This window comes from Puntigrus tetrazona, chromosome 6 (assembly GCF_018831695.1).
Source record: "Puntigrus tetrazona isolate hp1 chromosome 6, ASM1883169v1, whole genome shotgun sequence".
In the NCBI taxonomy this organism is placed as follows: Eukaryota; Metazoa; Chordata; class Actinopteri; order Cypriniformes; family Cyprinidae; genus Puntigrus; species Puntigrus tetrazona.
This window is the reverse complement of record NC_056704.1, coordinates 19,899,664-19,922,291: the sequence shown is the minus strand read 5'-3', so window position 1 is coordinate 19,922,291 and position 22,628 is coordinate 19,899,664. Positions and strand designations below refer to the sequence as shown.

Sequence of the window (22,628 nt, the reverse complement as noted above, 5' to 3'; positions counted from 1 at the left end):
CTCATTAAACTGTCTTATTTTAGTGCAAATGCTGACTCAGACTTTCCTCTCTTGGTAATTAGTCGCTAGTTTTTTAAACGATGAACTGCAACGGAAACTTTATCTGTTCCAGAAGAATTTTCCATTATGTTGTGAGCATGTTAGGAATTGATGACTTAAAATAAAGAGGATAGGAAGAGGGGTTTGACGTCATTAAATCTGTAACTTTGAAACACGTGAAGTGATCCTTAAAAGGGCTTAAAAAATGGGATTGGTTTGTACAAGGGGGTTAAAGGTTTAACGTCTCTCCTCTGGGGTTAATATATTAATTAATAATTGAGTAAACTAAAGTCTCTGTACCAAGTACACTTATGTTCCTATTTTTATATTAACGAGTAAAAATAAAATACAAATATTTTGGAGTCTGAGTACTAAAAAAACTTTTAAAGTCTTTACATCATTATGGAATAAAAATGGCACATTGTAGAGTTCAAAGACAAATTCAAAGCCAAACAAAACTTATTTTATTTAAAACTACATACATTGTGTGTATGTGTACATGTCTGCGTGTTTGTGTTTATTATTGTACAATATTAAAAAATAACTTAAATTTTATAATTCTGCTTTATCTATAATAAGATAATAATTGCATTCAGAAATATCTATAATTGCACCAAAAGTAATGATTAAAACCCTGCATTAAGGAATAAATGCTTATACACATAGGTCATAGATTGTGTAGTCACTTTAAGAGCATGATGGGGTGAAATTTGACCTCAGCTCTCATGCACTGAGGGCCTTTGCCCGATTTCATGCCAGAAATAGCAAAACATACGCAATGCAAAGACACTAAGCAAAATAACTATATATTTATATATATACACATACACACACACACACACACATAAACACCTTATAGACCCACTGCATATCAAGTAATGTTCAGTGATCAACAGTACTTGTTGAATGTTTTTCATGTGGCCCCCCTTCGGTAGTTTGACAAATCATGCTCTATAATTAGCACTGTTGCTTAGCTGGAATGGGCATGGAAGGTTGAGCATGCTCTCTCCCAGTGTTTACTGTTAGGCACAAGGCAGCCAGCGTGTTTGTGTCGAGTTTGGGTAATGGACGAATTGTTGCCTGAAGGCAGACACCACGGGAAGCCAGAGATCTGGTATGATTCACTGATGCATGTGCTAATATAATGCAATAGACTAAGCTTGTTGCGAATAATGTGACTGATACTGCCTTTTTTTGTTATGTCGAAGCATTGACCTGTTTAGCACTGACCTTAGAGCAAGATAAAATTATTGGTGCATCAAAATGAACTCAATATGATTCTGTGGACTTTCTGTTAAAGGGTGCACTTTTATGTTATTTAGCTGCATTGGCTAATAATTTATTTTTTTATCTCTTCAGATACAACATTTGAAGGACCTCCAGGATGTATTTAGGTTAATAGTAACACTAGTTTTAAAAAGAAAACAAAACAAAATGGATTTGAGAGCCAAGCACGGTTTGACGCTGTTAGAACAGCTAAATCGAATGCGGGATGCTGAGCAGTTAACAGATGTGGTTCTAGTCGCTGAAGGTGTTAGCTTCCCATGCCACCGTGCGGTGCTTTCTGCCTTCAGTCCCTACTTCCGTGTAATGTTCACCTGTGGCCTGCGAGAGTGTACCAACCGTCAGGTGGTGTTAAGAGACATGCCAGCCCCAAGCCTAGCCCTTCTGCTGGAATATATGTACAGCTCCAATCTTCCACTCACTGCAGCCAATGTGCAGGGAATCTCTGTTGCCGCATTTCTTCTACAGATGGATGATGTTTTCAGTCGTTGTCATATCTACATGATTGACAACATGGATGCTTCCAATTGCCTGGGCATTTATTATTATGCTCGTGATCTAGGGGCAGAAGAGTTGGCCGACCAGGCTCAGCACTATCTACGACAGCACTTCACTGAAGTGTGCCTTGGAGAGGAAGTGCTGGAGTTGGAGGCACACCAGTTAGGGGCTGTATTGGGCTCAGATGATCTCAATATTTCACGGGAAGAGAGCATTTTGGATGTGGTGATGCGCTGGGTGAATTACCGTCCAGGGGCTATAGGCTCAGAGGAAGAGAACCGGGCCAGGCACCTTCCAGAGCTCTTGAAGAAGGTACGTCTTCCACTGGTGGGTGCAGATTACTTGAAGGGGACTTTAAAACGGAACACGGCTCTTCTAGCTGATGCCGAATGTCTTCAGATAATGGAGGAGGCAGTTGAAGCAGCGAGATTGGATTCAGATGCTCCACCTCGTCGACTGAAGCTGCGTTATGGCATGGAGACCACAGACCTCCTGCTCTGCATTGGTAATGATGGAGGAGGCATTCGCTCACGTTACGGAAGCTACACAGAGCGTAGCTTTTGTTATGCTCCCAAAACAGGACGGACACTTTTCATCACCTCTCCGAGATATGGTGATGCACTTGGATATGTCTTTGCTGGGGTAGTGACTGAGAGGAATGACATTATTGTTGCAGGAGAGCTGGGAGCAAGAAGGATGTCAAGACAGAAAGAAAGAAATGTCGAGATTTTCATGTGAGGCTTCAGCAGGAGAAAATGACAAAAAATACTACATATGCTTTCAACATCAAATATATGCAGGCAAATCTGTTCATTAGAGTACCTAAATTCTATTGCATTATTACAAACAGTAAAAGTTATAGACAAATTATAGACAAGAATCTAATAGATGCTGTCTCTTTCAGGTACAACAAGGAAGCCCAAGGATCTTGGAAACACTTGAGCTCAGCAGAGTATCGTGATTCTTATGCTTTAGGCTCTTTGGGAGAAAACCTCTACCTGATTGGTGGTCAAATGAAGCTGAAAACCAGTTCCTCATCACCAACAGTGTTGAGCGTTGGTGTCTACAGGGTGGACCATGGCGTAGCGCTGCCCCTCTGCCCATGCCACTGGCCTATCACAGCATAGTTCGGATGAAGGGCCGGCTGTATGTACTTGGAGGACGGACTCCACAGGTAATATACCAAAATAGTGCAAATTTGTCATCTTTATGGTTCAATCTGTAAATATTTGTATCAAGAAGATTCATAAGAATGTAACATTGATGGTGAAACTAAAATAAATCACTGTAATCTGGAAAATAAAAACAAATGAGGATCATAGTAACTCTGTTTATTGCCTTCTCTCTTTCCCTCTAATGCACCTGTCCTGCCATGTCTTATGAATGGCAGTCGTACCGCACAGATGACTTGAGCCTGACCGTATGAGTAATCGTCTGCTTGAATACGACCCAGAAACCAACAAGTGGAGTGAACTGAGCCCTATGAAATATTCAAAATACCGTTGCAGTGCAGTCACACTCAATGGGGAAATCTATGTACTAGGTGAGAATGTTAACAGGATGAGTACAATGTGATAACATTTTATATAAAGGATCAGCTTTTATTATTGTGGGTTAATATTTCCATATCGAGACCTGTGGATTACCTTAATCCCACTCAACACAAGAAGCTTTTGACAGTAGCTATCATTTCAATGGTTCACTCGCTTTCACTTAAACCATAATCTCACCTATGTGTGAGACCATGATGTCATTCTTTTACAGCATTGCTTGTTTCAATTTTTACATTTGTTAATTCACCATAAGGAAAAAAGTAATAAGAACATCATAGCCCATGAATGAATTTCAGTGTCTCCTCCCGTAGGTGGTATTGGGTGCGAAGGTGTGGATCGTGGCCAATCACGTCATTGCCTTAATGTAGTGGAGATCTACAACCCTGATGGTGATTTCTGGAGGGATGGTCCACCTTTACCATGGCCTCTCCTATCACTTCGCAGCAATGCATCAAATGCTGGGGTTGTTGATGGAAAACTTTATGTCTGCGGATACTACAAAGGAGCAGGTAAAATATGTATTGTAATATCAGTATCAGTTCATTTACTTCAGCCTTCAACCTGATGTTAAATTTTATACAAAATTTTATTCAAAACCCTTTACAACATTTAATTAAACACATACTCTTTTCCAAGATCGTCACGATACCATTACTAAAGACATCCTGCAGTTGGATCCCTGGGAAAATGTTTGGACTGTGGTAGCAAAGCAGGCTCTGATGCACGACAGTTATGATGTGTGCTTGGTGGCAAATCTGAATCCTCGTGGACTGATGCCCCCTCCTGCTGACTTGGTAGAGGAATGACAATACTATCTATCCAACAGTGATTTCTCATTAAAAAAAATCTATGCATTTTTTTCATTCACAAGACTAATGAAAACTATAGATATAGGGAGAGGAAGGCTTTCATAAATAGTTATGAAATTATTATCATTTACAATATGGCAAGTGCATTAGTGATTATGTTTTACATTTTTGGATTTCATATATTACCAATAGCTGAAATTTTGAGATACTTTAATATCATTTACAGCTCAGATTAAGTAACACTCCAAGAAGCAGTGCTAAAATATGATGTTACTTTAATAGCAAAATATAAGTATTGCAATTGCACAATGTAACTTTAAGCAGTCAATGCAGTTTATTAAGTTAATTTGTAAAACCTAACCATGGCTAAATTTATGTCAAACAAAGTTTTAAAAATATTTTAAAAGTATTTTATATCTATTGATGTTACACTAAGTATTTGTCTACAATGTGTGTAAGACCAAAAAACACAAATTTCTCGAATATGACATGCCTAAGGCATTAGAAAAACAGAACAAAATTCTTTCAGATATAGCAAAGTCTGTCTATTTGTCTTTATGCTTTTATAATCCATACTTCAAAAAGAATCAACAAGGTAAAGCAACAGAAGAATAATGTGTATACAGCTAAGAAAGGTTTGCATGTTCACAGGCAATTTCAAGTTCTAACATTTAAAAAAAAAAAATGAACATAGGATATACTCTAAATAATTTCGCACATGTAAGTATAATCAGAAGGAATGCAGGATGGAAGTATTCTGCATCTTATTCTGAGTCATTAGTGAAATCAAAAAGCTGCCAGAGGCCGTCTTCTCCTTCTATGACACTAGCTTTTGGTTCAAAAACCTCATTTTCCACCATCAGTTGGGAGCTGTCTGTGTCCTCAGACCACAAACTGAAAGGGTTTAGTGGTTGTTCAGCTACACACGTACTGACTGGTGCTACAGTCGCCTGCTGCTGTAGTTTTAGGTGATCCCCTCCAACAGACTTGGTCATGTTCCAGTTGCCACAAAGAGAAGCCAAAGGTTCTCTGTCTTTTTGTTCAAATTGAAGGTCTTCATTCTGCTGGCTGCCCTTTGAAAAACTTGCTTCTTTTTTTTTTACCGGCTGTCTTTGGGGCAGAACCAGGGCTCTCTTTTTCCCCCTATAATTCAGTGGTTTTTGGCGCCTCTTAGGTATTTTTAGTGGTGGCATCGCATCAGTGACAAATCGGCTCTCTCTCAATTGCAGTGGTTTTTCAGGCTTCTGTCCTCCATGGTCCTCTATGTTCTCGACTAATTGTGTGCCCCATAAACTCTGTGAAGCATTCAAGGAAACCTCCTCTGTGACTACTGTCTGCTGTCTTTCTTCAGGCAGAGCATGTGCATTTCTGTTTCGTGTCTTCTGTGTTGTAAGCGGACACTGGTTCTGCTCTGTTGCTTTTCCTGAATAAATGACAGGCCTGTTGCGTATCATCTTGCTCTCGTGTTCTTTTTCAGCTAATATGACACAGAACCTCTGTAATAAACTGGGTGATGTCTGAACCTCACTGTCAATCATTCTAGCAGAGCCAGGTCCTGTCATCGGCTTGTGAATAGAAATCAAATTGCTAAGCTGAGACAGAATTTTTCCCAGCATGCCCTGCTCTTTGCTCTGCTCTGCTTTCAGATGTTCCAGATCCTGTTGGAGGTTAAGCATGCCTGAGCTTAACTCTTCTGCAGCCAGACTGCACTATTATAAAAAATAAATGTGTCTTTATAAAATCTGACTTTAGCAACGCCATATAAAATACATTATTGAAAGCTTTGCATTGATTGTCTCTGTTATACAGTATGTGTAGTTCTTACCTTGGCATCCCTGTCTCCCATATCTATTTGTGTTCGGCTCTGCAGAGTCTCAAACTGATATGTTATACCTTCTTTCACACTGTTTAAATAACATTCAACTGCAATAGACAATGTAATATCATAGGTCATAAATAAATAAAATTTACAACATTTAAAATAATTTTTTAAAATGTGTATCTTGTCAAAAGTACATTTAATGATATGATATCTGTGGAATTCAGGTAAAAAACATCCACATATAGTTAAAAGAATAAATAAAACATAAGGAAAAAACATACTTGTTTTTGAAAAAGTGTCCAATTTTTTCCATTACAACTTTGGTTATGTCGTTACTTCCATCAATACGATTTAACAAAGTCTCTCTGGTCTAAAAGGGAAGAGGTAAGTCATTTATACTTTTAAAACCATGAAACTTCAATAAAAACATTCTAAATGTGATTAACACGCATTTGTGCCATCTGTACAATGCTTACATTTTCCAGAGATTCCTGCAGTTGTAGAATTCCATGAGTGAGAATTTCCCTAAAAAGGAAAAAGGTTATATTAAACAATACGTTTGGATAAACCAAAGCTATGTAAAACAAAATTGCAACAGGATAGAATAAAATAATAGTTTTTCATTGCACAAGAACTAAGAGCAGACTGATTACCTTTCATATTTTTCTTGGGCTTCTTCTTCTCCTCCTCAAATTTGTCTAACATGCCAACATATTTGCTACTGGTGAAGTTTGAGATTTTGCCATCACCACCAAACAACAGCGGCTTAGAGCTATAGCTGCTGGACATCATAATTTCCTTCATCTGTAGAGGATTTACACAATTTGGAATTAATATGAAACTGAAAATGTTATACAATTTTACAGACTTGTTCACAACAACATGGCATTCATTTTAAATTTAAACAACAATCACGTTCATGTTCTTTTTTTTTACATTCTACAGACCAAATTAGCCTGAAATATTTACTTCCTGTGAGGTATGCTGAGAACCTTTGCTCTGTCCACTCATCTCCTGAGTAAACCCTTGTGAATTGTCAGGCCACATTTGAGAGCCCAAGAGAAACTGGGAGTCACTCAGGCTGGAGTAGTCACTGGTTCCAGGACCCTTACCAGTTTTTATCCCTCTATAACGAATAGACATAAACATAAATATAAACACTACATAATTAGGCCATATTTCAAGGTAATTGATTGGGTAAGTGTAAATAATAGTAAAAGTTAGCTGACAGAACAGAATTCAGTTATGAGAGGTTACCCAGACGTTGCAGGGATATTCAACATCTCCTTTATATTCCAGACATTGGGCTTCATATCCAGACTTTCAGTGTCAACACATTTATTTCCACTAGAAATAATAATCATGAAATCAAAAATACTGCAAAAGACTTAAAAACGAGTTTTGTTTTCTAAACTATTCATTTCTCTGAGCGAACGTCAAATGTCAAAAACGACGGTTCGTGCTTGAGGTCTCCCGTCATTAAAGCGCAGCTAGTTTTCGTGACTGACTAAAGTTAGCGAGAAAACAACCGTTAGTTATTTTCAAACAAGTGATACTTACCAGAAATATGCTTGTTTGATATGCAATAATGATTCTGAGGAAACGCAAATATATTCTGGCGCGAGTTGATGCTGGCAGTTACAGTTACACGTGACACTTTTTAACAGACTACGCCGAGCGGTTTTCCTGGCTACGGAATTTAAATTGTTCGCACAGCCGGTAAATATTTATTTACCTCTAAAGTTCTCAATTATTTATAGGAAATGTCGATAGGTGGCGCTATTTAAATACGTATAATGTGAGCTGAAATATTGTAGTTTGTATCATGGTTTAAATTAATGAAATATGTTTTTTAATGTTTATTTTATTTTGTATGCAATTTTTGCATACATCTAATTCAGTTATTTATGAAATAATAATTTACACTGTATTTCAATGTGCACTGCAGTTTATTAAATCGCTTTTATAATGACATTATGATGCCTTTGTACAGTGTTCTCATCAAAGACTGTAGCTAAATATGCTAGTTATAAGTTTGCTGCTTTAAAAAGCTTAGTGTGGTGGTAGTCCACTGACTAGTCGATCAATCGCACTGCTTCAGCAACATCCTTTAACAATACGTGTTGTGGTTTATCATAAACCGAGTCGTTGTTGGTGGCTAATAAACTGTGTCCTAGCAACCAAAACCAAGAAAGCTTATTTCTTCATAATAAAAGTCATATAGTTTATAAATGTAAAGCAGCTGACGCTGTCTCTCACGTATGTCGATTCATTTTATCACGCTATTGAGCAGAAACCACAATGATACATAAAATCTGTAATACTACAGTGATATGAACTTTCTCACTTTATTTCCTAAATAGAATTCACATCACAACCTGAACGTAAATTAATAATAAAAAATATGTCAAATAAACTACAACAATGAAAGACTTGTATTTTGGCAGTGCGGTTTATTTTATTGATCAGGAAGTGAAGTACCGTTGAGAACAGATTTGTGACACATTAAAACTTGCGCTTAACAGGTAAGCTCACGTGTTTATTATCATCAAATCTATATTATGCGGTCGGTGAACGAAACAGTAATGGCTTCTGTATTATCTATAGACTGTGTTGTATCATGGCATCCTAGTTATCTATAAGGCAAGCTAAAGTAATTAGCCTGCTGCTCAGTAAATGGACTGTTGAAGAACTTGTTTGGTGGGGTAGCTTGTTTTTCTTACAGTACAGTATGTCTTTATAATCGGTGGTAAAATGCCATTTAGAGAATATATACCCACCGATCGAGAAAATAAATCTGCATTACCAGTGTAGAATTAAACGTGGTAACAGTCGTGAGATGAATAGTTGTGCAGTGCTCAGAAAACCTTGATGGCTCACACTTGATATTTTGCTCCACCCTTACAGTTTGATTTAAATATATAAAATGACAAATTGAACAGAAAACGGCTTACCACCAACTGTGGCATTTTAGAACATAAACATAATGGGTTTCAAATCCATATTGACTCCGTCTAACCCACAGGAGTAATCTCATCATGAGTAGAGTCTACTACATCCTCAGTGCTGCTCTTTTTGTGTTAGAAATTCCAGAGACCAAGGTATCTCTTGCTTTTCTCTTCAGGAATTGTTTTCACACAACATTCAGTATGTGTGAGCCATAATTATTGTGAATAAATTGTTTACTGTAATTCCGTGCTCTAAAACAGAATTAAAGATCTCTTCCAATCTTGATGTATTTTGGATCTGCGTATGTTTCAGGCACTGCTAGAAAACTCCAATGACTGTTGTGAAAGAATAAAGAGAATGAATGAAACCTGTGCGAATATTACACTCTGTGACTCTGGTATGTTTCTAAAGTAGTATAATTAACAAAATGTTTGCATTTGGTATAAATGATTCATTTTGTAACTTTGAATTCTTCTCTAGGGCTCCTTCCAGTTCAGGAAAACAGTACAACATTTTGTGTGTCCTGTGACTCAACGGAGCAGGGGAATTCAACTTTACTTAACAATAGTAAGCGCTGTGACATTAGAGAACATCTTTATATTTTAGAAGAATGTTTGTAATGTATTTTTTAACAAGTAAATCCACTTATACCTCTATCTTTCCTTATTAAAATGTTTAATAAATAGTTCACTTAAAAATGTTAATTTGCTGAAAATGTACTCACGTTCAGGCCATTCAAGATGTTGATTTATTTGTTTCTTCATCCAAACAAAATTTAGCATTACATCTATAGCCTCTGCAGTGAATGGGTGCCGTCAGAATGAGAGTCCAAAGAGCTAATAAAAACAACACAATAATCTGCTTCACATAACTTCAGCTCATCAATTAATATTTTTTTCTGATGTGAAAAGCATTTTTGTAACAAAAAAATGTAAGATGTTTGTTGGCTGACTTTGTCTATTGTCTGACTTTTTTATTTATTTGTTTTTCAACTCTTCCTCTAGCAAAGACTAGTCACATTGTAGTACCTGTAATCACAGTGATTGGTAAGTTACTACCATTGTTTGGACAGCCCACTGAAAACAGATTTAAAATCTTTTTTGTTCTGTATTGATTTGCACTCAGGAATCTGATATTTTTTGCAATGTGTATGTAATGGCAGGTGGTCCAGGGATAGCAGCTTCTGTCCTTCTAGGAACTCTACTGATCAGCCTGGGCCTCATCCTCTCAGTTGCATCTTTCTTTTACCTTAAGCGTTCCAACCGCCTCCCTGGTGTCTTCTACAGGCGCAATAAGGGTAAAAAAAACCCATAAATATGTAAATCATTTTTAGCTTTGGTTAATTTTCGTTTACTCCACTCTGTTGGCTATGTATGTATAATTATGATTATTATGTTTTGGAGCGTTTTTATTCAAGATGTGTTATAGGAGCGTTGCAAAATGATGTTATTTTATATTCCAGCTTTTATATTCCAACCAAGTGAAACGGTAAGATGTCTATAAATCATTTTTGTTTTCATTTAAACATTTTTGATGTTATGTAAACAAACGAAGCACTGTGTGGATGTACTAACTTGTTAATTTTTCTAACAAGGCTGTCATGATTCCTGAAGCTACATCTTCAGGTAGGAGAAATTTCAACTACTGTATAATGTGCATTTTTAAATTTTATGAAATTTTACCAAGTGGTGGTGGTGCGTTGTAATTCCAATTGTGCTAAATTCCAAAATATCTTTTTGGGAATATCTGGTTGTTAAAAAGTTTTACTTGCTCTGTTTAATATATACTGCAGGTTAAATGTGACCCTTCTGTTCTTACTCCTATATCTTTTAAATTATCTACAGTTCGCAAGCCAAGATATGTGAGGAGGGAAAGGCCATCAGCAACATCAGCATCCAGCAGTGCTACTGTGGCCACAGGGGCAGTAACCAAGGTGTACAATGTGTGACCAGCCTCCAAGGGCCAGCTATGAGCCCCCTTTTAAAACACTAGTCTGTCCTATAGCACTGTTTTCTTATAGGATTTCCTTTTTTGGTGAAATTTTCCTTTGTAGGCTACATGAAGAACGATATGTCTTGATGTAGACTTTATCTTGGAAACCTTTTCTTTTCACGGAAGCCAGTTATTTATTTCTATTTATATATTTTTCACATAATACGTTGTTCTTTTTTTTTTTTTTTTTTAAGAGACCAGGTGTTGCACTACTAGAGTATTTTTGATTGTTAAGCTATAATTCAGTGTAGTAAGTTGTTTTTTCAATGAATTTTGTAATGTTTATATTTATTACCAGTATTTTTGTGTAATATTGTACTTTTGAATCTTGTGACATTGAAACTAGGATCCCAAAAAAGACTTTGCGGTTAGTCATATTTGCACACAACCTACTCCTCAAACCTCATTAAAGAAAAAAATAATACATAAACTGACAAATTTACCATTCAGTTAAAATTATTGTTTTGTACCTATATACACAAATTATATTTTTTCTATTAATTCTGCACCATTGCCACAAATTCCATTTGCACTTATTAATGCCATATACGTATGCTGCAAAATACCGTGTTAGCATTGAAAATACTCCTGACTTGGGTTGCAATGTTAATAGCATATTCATGTTCTACTAACAAGTGTATGAAATATCCTCCTGTTAACAATGCCACATTCCTCAATATATTTAACATAAAAGATTCTGGCTTGCACCAAAGGTTTTCCGAGGTAAATAATGATAAATTCAAATTGCTAGTTGCAAACTTGCTGTTAATACAAGTATAAGCAAAGTTGTGAAAAACTGTTGCCAAACATAGTTACCTACTATATTTATCCCATCTTTCCATTGTGTAAAACAAAGTGCCATTAAGTGAATGAAGACCTATAGTCACATTTTTGATTTTGTACATTTTATACTAAATTTGAATGTAAAATGATGAAAGATCTTTAGTAGACTGATCTTGTTTATTGGTTGGAAAACAAACAAACAAAAAGCTTGATATCGTTGTAGTGTTATGAACAGAGCGATACACTGGTATTTCTCAGTTGTTGTTTTTTTTCTTGATTTTGTAGTTGTTTATTGCAAATAGTGGCCTTTAAATTGCCATATCATCTCCTATGCCTATATATGTATTTATGGTTTTCTGTGTATTTGTTAGATTTTCTCATTTGTAATAATGGTTATGTTTATTTCAATGATTATGGTTTTTCTACACATTTTACTTCATTTTAGGAAGGGTATGTGAACATTGTTTTGTGAAGTTTAAAATCCTTAGTATGCTGGATTAAGAAAAAGCTAGGAGTGTTTACTTAAGGTTGAAGGTAAATGATGTGCTTTTGTTGGGATACATCAGTGATACTTATTCTTAAATATAACACTTCAATTCAATTTATTTCTCGTGTCATTTTTTGGCTGTTGTGCAGCAACCAGAAAGCATGTCAACAGATTTTGTATATGAATTATGTTTAGGTGGATGTTGATGAACTTCTTTCTTGGATGAACTCTTTGTTGATGTCCTAAGTATTGATCACATATTGAATGATATTTGATGAAGATTTCAGTGTTTACAGAAATAAAAGATATTTTGATTTATGAGAAACAATTTACTTGTAGTTTTAATTATAAAAACTTTACATCGTATCATTGCGAAATGTGAACAGTCCAGGTGGTGACTGGGGTTGATCATTAAAGACGCATTTACAATATAGAGCTTCTGGGAAGTGGCAGAGTAAGGCTGGGCATGGTAGTTATAAAACTCTTTTGTAGCATTTTAATTGCCGGCAAGTATTTTCATTGTGTTATCTGTAGAATAATTATTAAATTGGTGAAATATTAGGTTGAACTTAAAAAACAGTTTCAGGAAAGTACTTACCAGTTTAAATTTGTCTTTGGTAAACAGATGGAGGGACTTTGATCCCATTTACCTATAATATTATTATCACTTCCTTATAAGACACAATAGTAGATCAGAAAAGAGCAAGCACCATGTGACTGTCTTTCCATTAGCTCATTCCTCTTATGTTTTGTTTGTCATGTTTCACTATTTAATATAATTGCAAATATAAACATTTCTGAGGGATTACTTAAAGCATTCAGCACAAGCGAAGTCACAACAACGGTTGGCCACTATAAAATAAACACAAGTTACTGCACACACTCTCAGTGGGGAAAAAAAAAAACGTGACTGTTGTTGCACATGTAAACATATGCCAACCATTTTCCTTATACCCGGCTGCTTATCTCCAAATGAGACATGATGGTAATATAATCAACAGTCATATGACTTGATGGATATGGTTTGAATTTATGGCTGATTTCTTTAGTGTTATGGTTTTGTTATGCATGTGCAATGTCTTATCAGTTCCCAAAAGCATTGTTTTTGTGGAACCAGATGAATAAAAATAAACATGCAGACTGTTGTAGTTTGTCAACAATGTTTTTAGAAGATTCCATTTATGTTAAAGGAAAGTCCACTAAAAATGAAACTAGTGTCAGTTACTCACAAAAGCTTCCTAGATATTTTGAAGAATGTTGATAACCATTTTTTTTCCACACTATACTAAAAAAAATACTAAAATGTATTTAGAATACATGTAGATACTTAAGAAAAGAATACTGTGCATTTGTACTTGTAGTATACAAAATTTTTATACTTACAGTCTGATTGGAACAACAAATTTTGTATTTGAAGCACTTTGTGTTCAGTAATGGTAAAATACTGAAGTATATTTGACTGTTAAATTGGAGCTAAATATATAAATAGATTTGAACTACATTTAGACATAAGTGTATTTTAAATATATGCACTTCTGGAATGACTTCCGTCAATTGTACGGTTACCATCATTCTTAAAAATATCTTCTTTTGTGCTCAACAGAAGAAAGAAACTAATACCAGTAAGTAAGCTTAGCAACTTGAGGATGTGTAAAGAATGACAGGTTTTGTTTTTTTTTGTTGAACTATTATTTTCATTTCTTTACTTTACCTTACCTACTGTAACTTTGTTAAACCATTAAAATCCGAATAATTCACAATGCTGTGAATGAATGTGCTTTAAAAGTTGTTTAAAACATTATTTGCTCTGCTTTGTCATTCTTACGCTTACTAGGGTGACAAAGCGTAACTTAATCCTGTCGGAAAACCAGTTCCTACTTCCCTCTCTTTGTCATCCCTCCTGCTTTTCCATAATTTGCCCGTGTACGTGTGTCAGACGGTGTATGTGTGAAGGAGGGGTTGAGGATCAGAGAGAGAGAGAGAGAGAGAGAGAACAAGGTAATGATTTATGGTTTAACTCGTTTGAGTCACAGCTTAGAAGTATAATTCAAACTAGTGAAGAGCAGGGGAAGGCAGTTACACTTTACCAGAAGACCAAGACAGACAGGTTTGGGGAGAGACGACCATTCAAAGACCTGTTTTGGGAACTTTTCAAACTTTTCAGCCTTTATCTGAACCCATCTAAACAAAGAAGAAGAAAGCATCTACAATATAAAAAAGTATTCTGTATTCCTCTTCTAAGGTAATACTTTTTTTATTTTATTTTCTGTTCACACTGCCCCAACAAACAAACAATAGTTTGTTGGAAACAATGAGTTTTGTTGGATCAGCAGTTTAACCACGTCAACTAATGGGAAACAACTGTAAATTTAGCAACTGTTAATATTAGCATTTGTTGGGGGAAATTTTAGCCAGCTTTAAATCCTTTGATCCAAAATTGGAGATATGTATAGGCTACTTGTCTAGTCAAAGGAAAATAAATTGGTGATGCTGATTAAAGTGTAACCTTCATATATTAATGATGCCCATAGCAACCACATTTACATGTGGTTGTTTTATGCTATGTCAGATACTGCTAGATTTTCATATAACCATTTGGGATAATAAAATTCAAAAAGGATCTGACTCTATTCTCATTCATTTAAAAACAGTTCAGCATTACGATAAAAATCTGCTTATATAAACTATACATTTATTTATTTGTTTAGCAGTGCATCAGCAATATATTTTGAGTTTAATCACATTTTGTTATACTGTACTGCAGTCATACATGGCTTCACAGATCAACTCTTGTAGACGTTTTTTTTTATGTAAATGAACAAAAGTTACTGTAATATGTTTAAAAATTAAATAAATACAAATGTACGTTTTTTAGTAATTTTTTGGTGAAATGAACTATATTGTTTCTACACCATTTTTCAGAATATAATTTAAGTCATGCCAATGAATAACTTGAAAGATTCATTTTACATTTCAGATTTTCTTCTGTCCACACAAACAGGATGGAGGAACAGGAAGTATCTACAGCATCACGTACCAATTCAGTAAGGCACCAACACAAGACACTGGGCTCCGGTGACGACCAGGACGATGCCTGGGATGCCGGCCCGGAGTGTTCAATCTGCTTTTGTGCATACGACAACACCTTCAAGACACCGAAGCTTCTCACGTGTACCCATACCTTCTGTCTGGAATGTCTGTCTCGCTTTGTGACTATTTCACCAGAGCAGGACGGTACCCAGATCACCTGCCCTCTTTGTCGGCAGCCAACATCTGTACCTGAACACGGTCCTCCAGAGCTGGCCACCAGCCAGGAAGTTTTGGACCAACTTCCAAGCGACCTGCAACAAGTGGAGAACGTTTTTCTAGATGGAAAGAGACTGTGTTACTCGAACCCTATGATACCCAACTGCATCTGCATTGACATCGGGGAGCATAAACAAGAGGAGCCGCCGAGAACAGAGGAGAGAAGAGAGGGTTGTGGACACAGGCTGCTGAGATTCTTGGGTTTTTATGGAAACTGGAAAAGGCTTGTGGTCTTCATCATAGTGCTTATTGTGGTCTTATTCGTTATACTGTGGCCTCTCCAGTGCTTTATCATCTCAAACTCCATGTCACAATGCTTCGGAGAATCTCCAGCTACGGCCAGTGCTCCCAGACCTCCAGGGGGTAACTAAAACACACAGGTGGACACAATAAGGTTTTATTCAAGCCTGGAAACAGTTTCAGCTTCGTGAATTGCAAATAACTTTCAGGTTGTATGGACTTCAGTCTAAAAGCATGACTGATGAGCTAAAATCACAGCTATAACCTTTACAGCTTCATACAACAGCAAACCTGTATCGGTTAAAATTCGACTTTTTCATTTCAACTCAATATTTGTTGCATGAAATTTCATTGTCGTATCAGATACTTCCTAAATGCCACTGTAAATATTTAAAATTCTCTTCTGCGTTTAAAACAGATGAACAAAATAAGCACTAGAGTAAAACTTTTTAAACACCTTTTAACAGGATCCTGCTTGCCGGTTTGATTGCTTTGGCTGGAAAAGATCTTTGCACATTTTGTAAAATATAAAGCCTTCAATTTATTGTGTGTTTATTTGCAAAAGTATTCATTAATTACGCATGTATATTAACAGAGTTTTCAAATTTATTGTATTTTCAGAAAAAAAAGTAAAATGTACTGTAATCAAATGTTTTTTTATTAAAAATTTCTCACTGTATCTGTTTATGTATATTTTCACTAAATTAACTTATTTTTTATCATGAGATTAATTATCGCCTATAACTATGCTAGAGTTTGTTTAAAAAATATATAAAATAGTATACTTCAAATCCATTAAAATAAAATAATTGTTAAACTTTATTCTGAGTTTTTTTTTTCTTTATTGCACAAGGCACCTTTCTGAATGTTATGCCTAAAATTGTCTTTAAAGACACTATTAATAAGGATTTTATGATTTTGTTTGAATGTAACAGTCTTCTGCAAATATAATTTACTCGAAATATTATTTTAATATATTTACAGCAATACTTCATGACACTATATAACACTGCCATACTTTATTACCACAGATAAGTATCGATTGATCCTAACATGTTTTCAGAGTGTTACTTCCTGAGAGCCATAAAAGCAAAGGATTTTCCGCCCAGCATGTGTTGTTCAAGGATTTAACCCTTTAATGAACGGGAGCTTAGCTGATCAGTGACAGATTCATACCATCTCCCCACAGTATCCCTATTTATAAATGTGAAATGGAATGCCCCTCTGAGAATGCAGGACACACGCACACTTCCATGTGACAAGACACATAGCTCTATTTATAACAGACCTGGACGCAGGGCCCCTATCTCCCACACATAAGGGCACTGGGGTTTCTGAAGGTGTACCATGCCAGTGTCGGATCGACATTGAAGTGTTTCGAAAGCCTAACTAACAACAAAAGGTAGGAAAAACATAAAAGAAATGTGAACAATTGATTATAAATATTTGTAATGGCTGCTGACTTGATTCAGAGTTTGCAGAGCTAGTACTTTGTGGAACAATTTTCCAATGGCCTGCGTTGTGTGTACTAGTGCTACTGTACCACATGAACTATGTACGCGATGAAAATGGACATCATGCACAGGGTATCATTAATATTCATAGGCTAATAAAGAATAAAGACTTATCATTTTTGTAATAACACAATAGCTTAACTGAATAACTGTTGATGTTCCTGGGAGAGAAAAAATAAATAAATTAGCCTATAGCCGAAGAGCCCTGCCACGGAGAAAATGAAATGCATTTTCCTAATACTAAACGTATCTCCACGTGTGATTGTGAGAAAACGCCCCACAAGCTAGATAAGACTGTTTCCGACTAAAAGTTGTAAATCATGATTGTCATTCTTGGCAGGAAGAGACACATGTAGGCCATTTCTAAGCAATTGGACCATAAAAAATATTTGCAAAAGGCAAGGCACCCAAACAACACATCACGCTGCTGTTTTATGTGGGGCTATTTCCTCTCACAGACATCTTTCAATACACAAATCACCTTGCAGTGAGTTGTTTTGAATACTCTGCTTTGGAGTCATCTTACAGTCAGACCAAGATCATCCTCACAGGAGCTTTGGAGACAGTTTTGTATGAAATATTTCACAATTTGAGTTACTTTGAAAAGCATATTTCTATTTTTTTGGTAAAAAGGAGTTTGGGCTCTCATCTGCTTCTGCTGCTTTAGAATAATCTACTTAAAAATATATAGGGAACAACCGCTTTTTAGGTATGTGAGTGGTGGCCACTGTCAAAAATGTTTATAATCCAATAACTAATAATACAGAGTTATTTGTTAGTTTTAGCTGATCAATGATCAACCAAGTCTTAACATTTTTTGTAACTTTTGTAAAAAAATAATAATAAAAAATTAGTAGTGATAATGTTAGTATCTGTCATTTATGTTAACAGCCCACAGGTTTACATGCAAATGTGTAATGTATAATGTAAATGTGAAAAAAAATTATACTATCTTTTAAATACAGCCTGATTCAAATTAGACACTTTTTCTTGTTTTGGGAATGTTTCATGCAATATTTTAGGATTCTTAAATTATTTTTAGAGGTCAAATGTTCTTTGATTTGTTTTTTGTTTCCTTTGAGCTCAACTGCATCAATTTTATCTCGTTGGTCAAAACTTTGCACAAATTATGTTTTTTATATTAAAATAAACATGGAAATTGTACAACTGAACTGAAAAATGCAGGCTATACTAATAACCTGGATAAAATACATTGCTGTTCAAAGTACTTACTGTTTTGTTTTGTTTTCACTGCAAAAATGCTTTTCTACTTTACTACTTTTCTACAATTTTTTTGTCTTGTTTCCAGTCAAAATATCCAAAAAATCTTAAATCAAGAAGGATTTCTATACAAGCAAGAACTGTCTTGTTTTCAGAAAAAACAAGTCTAAATTAAGTAACAATTTGCATTGAACAAGCAAAATCTCTCAATTTTGGCATGATTTTTCTAAAAACAAGCTGCGTTTGTCGTTTTTTGTTTAGTTTTTAGCAAGGATGCATTAAATTATATTTTAACCACCAAAATTCGTACAGAAGTGTATATATTGGTAAAAATGATTACTATTATATAATTGTGTATTTTTTTCTTTGTTTTTAGATGTCAGAACAAACCTTTTAAGCTCAACTGCAATGGATGACTTAGACCACAGTGTGCTGATAGCAGAGCAGGACTGGGACTGTTTCTGTACAGAGAGTGAGGAATGTTCCGTTCAGCAGGCTACGCTTGCAGCTTTAGATGAGTCTGGCTTCAGTGACACTGACGATGACAAAACCTTTGTCCATGTGTCATCTGTTCCCACCCAGACCAGCCCTGACCAACTCTGTGAAGAAAACAGCATAGAAGGACAAAAGCAGCATCAAATAGGAGAATGTATATCAGAACATAAATCTGAGAATTCAGAGTTTACTGAAAATCCTAGTCCTAATACAGAGCCACGGAATACCAGGTCTGCTGATCAGATGTCTGATGCTGGGGCAAATGTATCGGGTGCTATATATGAAGACAGCGATCTGACTGAGAAATTAAACTTAAGAGGAAATTGTGATGAGAATGGTGCGAATAAATCAAGCCAAGCCACAAAGCTTTCTGAAATGTCTGTAGAAGTAGAAAACAATGAAAAGAGTATAGAAGATATAGAAATGTTAACTGAAGCGACAGACTGTTCAACAGTGGCCAAAAAAGAAAAGGAACGTTGGTTTGTGACTGTAAATGACAGCCCAGTCCGTCTGAGAGTAAAGGATCCCACCTCAAAAAAAAAAAGAAGAAAAAAAAAAACTAAAAAATTCAGACAGAATACTGGAGTGATGGAGAAGTGCTCTTCCTTAAATAACAATACAGAACCAGATGAAGAAACTACTGAGAGACAAATAACGCAGGAGAAATTCGAAAGAGAAAATACTGATTTTTACCCAAACGATATTCAAAGTGTGCTTCATATACAAGATATTAATTGTATTTCGCTCACTGGATCATCGGAGTGTGGCGAGAAAAAAACAAGCTGTCCTATTAGTCTGAAAAAGGAAAGCATAACAGAAATGCCAGAAGCAAAATTAGAAAGAAATCCTGTTGACTCTCTAAATTCACTTTTAACCCCAAACAAATGCCACAGACCATATTTAAAGACCTCACTGGCTCACTGCCACAGTACTGTGATCATGAAAGCGCAGTGCGTGATAAATATGACAAGTCCATAGTAGAAATTAACTGTGAATGTCAACATGCAAATGATCATTTAAGCATCAACACAGAGATCAAAAATCCCAGGTTTATTTTAGGTGTCTCTAACCCCCCTGCTCTATCAGCTGCTGAAGAAGAAAATACAGAACATCAACAAACACAATCCTCCAGTAGCAGTGCAAAGACTTTAGGTCCAACTCCACCCATATTTGCCATTTCCTCCTTTTGGGATGAAATGGAAAAACTGACAATAAATGATATTTTGCAACTTAGAACAGCCAATACCAAGAGAGAAATGATCATTTCAGAAGAAAACAGGCCTGTGGTCACTGTCAACGCTCTTCCTCTAACTAGAGGTGAGGTGGAATATAAAGATGATGGTTTGGAAGATGGCCTGGTAGACGACGCAGCAGATTCAGACTATTTCACACATTTGGATGACTCTAAACCAGACCGATCGAGCTGTGAATTCTCAACTTTCTCTGATTTCGATGAAGAGTTTTTACAACTTCTTCATGCAAGTGCTAACCCTAGCCCTGAACCCCTCGAAGGCAAAGAACAAACCCAAAGGTTTCTTGAGTCTAGCATGGATTCAGAAGAAACTTGGCGGAGTGAATCAAATGAGATGGTGAAGCTGTGTCCTGAGAATGATCCCTCGCTATATTTGTATTCAGAGTCAGAAGCTGAGATGCAGGACATATTTCTAATAGCTAAAGAGGACAGGAACATGAATGCCTTTCTACTGGACCACTGTAGCACAAGGAGATCAACGCCTTCACCAGTTTTATCGATTTCTGATATTCTCGACAATCACTGTCTGCAGACTTTCTTTGAAATCTTGAGAAGTGACACCGAAGTAGAGCAACACCAGACTTGGATCCCAGATAAAAGCACTTCGCTTTGTTTTTCAAAGAACTTATCTGTGGCTGAGACTTATGATGACTTTTTCTCAGACTTGAAGTTGGGAATTTTCTTTTCCTTCAATTCAAGTTTCGACAAAGAATGAGAAATCATTAGTTCCTATATACTCCTCTTCTCATTCAGTGGTGCAAGACCTAGAATATCCAGAGGTAGAAAAGGTGATACCATTGGACTGTGAAGACGAGAGTGCCCCAATCCAAGTTATGAGTTGTGCAAGGCCCTCTAAAACATCAAACATGTGCTTTATCACTAGTACCTGGAGAAACCTTTCTTTGAGACGCACCAAACTTTTAATGGGAAGGACCTGGTATAGGATGGCCAACTCTTGGGGTTTTCCCAAGACAGCTGAAACAGTCTACGGTTATAGAACCGGAAGTTCTTCTATAGCTCAGCCAAAGCTTTCAGACCTTTTCTAGAGAACCAGGCCCTTGGTCAAATGACAGAACATCAGATACGTGTTGGGACAACAGTCGCAGATGCAGGTACACTCTTGTTTTTAGATATGAAAATATATGGATATGAAAATGTCATGTCTAACACTGCAAAATTCTGCTTACAGATAGAGATTGCTTCCTTTTTTCATTAAAGCAAACAGATATGTGTCTTGTTTGCATCGCTTTTGCATCGTGGGTACTAAAGTCAAGCAACCCACAATCTACAGACATGTGGAAAGCAGGTAAAACCAGCACGCATTTGTGCAAAGAGACACAATGATCAGGCTGTTACATATTAAATTAGGCAATTTATTCAGATAATATGAGCACACAAAATTAACATGATCCCTCTATTATTTTTCAGCTCTTCTGGCAAACGTGAGCGCGATATCTGCCATCCAGTACTTGCGGCGATACGTAAAAGAAGGATGAACCATAAAAATCTAGTATTAGAGCTTTCTGAGGATTTCTCACAAGGGGCCAGTGTACAGGAAATGGTTAATTTTGCACAAATTCACAACAAACACTTTAGTAAATACACATATTAGATTGTATTCCATATTTACTAACAGTCTAATATTTTCATGTTTAATATATCCATGTTACAAAATAGGTGTTCAATCAATAAATAACTTATCAAAGGACAATTTTGTTAAAGAAAAGCATACAAAGCAAAGGAGGAAACATTAGTTTTTTTCCCGTACAAACACTTGTTCAGTTAGAAGACATATATTGCTTTAGATATTATGTTGATATGGACCAGAAATGACAACTGGTAAGTTTTGCGTCAGTTATATTCAGGACTCAAGCTGTGCTATACATATTTATGTAATTCACAAGTAAACTATTTTGCAGTGTACATATAAAAAAAAAAAAAAAAAAAAACATTTTCAATGATAATCACTCTAGATGTATCTATTAAATGCAAAAACATCATGCGGCCAAAGCTTAAAAAAAAAGTTCATATAGTTTTTCAGTGAAGAAACCAATTTAAGCACATTTCATGAAGAATATAAATTTGCACATAAAATATAGTTGGAAGTTAAGGAGGTATCAGAAAGCGCCAGAAAAATATGACTGCTGCTGAAAGTCAACTATTTCTATCACACATAAGCGAAGACTGATGTCAGTGTGATACATGTATATAAAATAGCCTCAAAAATTGTGCTTACAAAAAACTAATTAATATATACTAAAAGAAAATGTACTAACGAAAAAAATTCTAAAGATCTGAGTTCATGTGTTAATGGATGAGTAAAAATGATTCAAGCTGTTTGAAATAATCATGCATTTATCACTGAAATTAAAATTTGAAGAAAA

At 35.8% G+C, this 22,628-nt stretch overlaps 5 protein-coding genes across 7 annotated transcripts; 4 read left to right on the top strand and 1 right to left on the bottom strand.

Annotated features, from left to right (window-relative positions):
• Positions 1-1,013: 1,013 nt before the first annotated feature.
• kbtbd12 (kelch repeat and BTB (POZ) domain containing 12) lies at positions 1,014-4,239 on the top strand. Its single transcript, XM_043242327.1, is given in 8 exon segments — positions 1,014-1,153; positions 1,399-2,555; positions 2,726-2,841; positions 2,844-2,995; positions 3,212-3,229; positions 3,232-3,364; positions 3,686-3,883; positions 4,011-4,239. Coding segments are annotated over 7 exon segments (1,869 nt in total). The 5' UTR covers positions 1,014-1,153; positions 1,399-1,473; the 3' UTR covers positions 4,181-4,239.
• A 297-nt stretch (positions 4,240-4,536) lies between these two features.
• On the bottom strand, positions 4,537-7,318 carry LOC122347189 (interactor of HORMAD1 protein 1). The gene is given in 8 exon segments (XM_043242333.1): positions 4,537-5,892; positions 6,009-6,109; positions 6,291-6,375; positions 6,482-6,530; positions 6,659-6,677; positions 6,680-6,809; positions 6,975-7,131; positions 7,263-7,318. Coding segments are annotated over 8 exon segments (1,542 nt in total). The 3' UTR covers positions 4,537-4,947.
• Positions 7,319-8,449: 1,131 nt separating this feature from the next.
• c6h1orf159 (chromosome 6 C1orf159 homolog) lies at positions 8,450-11,298 on the top strand. 2 transcript variants are annotated; one of them, XM_043242344.1, is made up of 9 exons: positions 8,450-8,530; positions 9,031-9,106; positions 9,267-9,351; positions 9,435-9,521; positions 9,959-10,000; positions 10,117-10,251; positions 10,417-10,442; positions 10,549-10,579; positions 10,799-11,298. In XM_043242344.1, exons 2-9 carry the CDS (start codon positions 9,044-9,046, stop codon positions 10,900-10,902), a joined length of 573 nt encoding a protein of 190 aa, XP_043098279.1. In that variant the 5' UTR covers positions 8,450-8,530; positions 9,031-9,043; the 3' UTR covers positions 10,903-11,298. The 2 variants fall into 2 exon arrangements, with proteins under 2 accessions (XP_043098279.1, XP_043098280.1); XM_043242345.1 differs by lacking the exon at positions 9,031-9,106 and having other exon boundaries at positions 8,467-8,530.
• A 2,925-nt stretch (positions 11,299-14,223) lies between these two features.
• Positions 14,224-16,441, top strand: LOC122347195 (RING finger protein 223). Of its 2 annotated transcripts, none has more exons than XM_043242341.1 (2): positions 14,224-14,458; positions 15,218-16,441. In XM_043242341.1, exon 2 carries the CDS (start codon positions 15,219-15,221, stop codon positions 15,891-15,893), a length of 675 nt encoding a protein of 224 aa, XP_043098276.1. In that variant the 5' UTR covers positions 14,224-14,458; position 15,218; the 3' UTR covers positions 15,894-16,441. The 2 variants fall into 2 exon arrangements, with proteins under 2 accessions (XP_043098276.1, XP_043098275.1); XM_043242340.1 differs by having other exon boundaries at positions 14,227-14,458; positions 15,194-16,441.
• A 615-nt stretch (positions 16,442-17,056) lies between these two features.
• On the top strand, positions 17,057-22,620 carry LOC122347177 (PPARGC1 and ESRR induced regulator, muscle 1). The gene is given in 7 exon segments (XM_043242312.1): positions 17,057-17,164; positions 18,874-19,866; positions 19,869-20,919; positions 20,921-21,266; positions 21,269-21,356; positions 21,434-21,550; positions 21,673-22,620. Coding segments are annotated over 6 exon segments (2,631 nt in total). The 5' UTR covers positions 17,057-17,164; positions 18,874-18,905; the 3' UTR covers positions 21,741-22,620.
• The last annotated feature ends 8 nt before the right edge of the window (positions 22,621-22,628 follow it).

What these genes read in the sequence shown, in the direction of transcription:
- c6h1orf159 (XM_043242344.1), top strand. Translation starts at nt 9,044, where the DNA reads ATGAGTAGAGTCTACTACATCCTCAGTGCTGCTCTTTTTGTGTTAGAA. An exon ending in CTTCTACAGGCGCAATAAGG is followed by an intron (nt 10,252 to 10,416) that starts GTAAAAAAAACC and finishes TTTATATTCCAG; the next exon opens with CTTTTATATTCCAACCAAGT. An exon ending in TCCTGAAGCTACATCTTCAG is followed by an intron (nt 10,580 to 10,798) that starts GTAGGAGAAATT and finishes AATTATCTACAG; the next exon opens with TTCGCAAGCCAAGATATGTG.
- LOC122347195 (XM_043242341.1), top strand. Translation starts at nt 15,219, where the DNA reads ATGGAGGAACAGGAAGTATCTACAGCATCACGTACCAATTCAGTAAGG.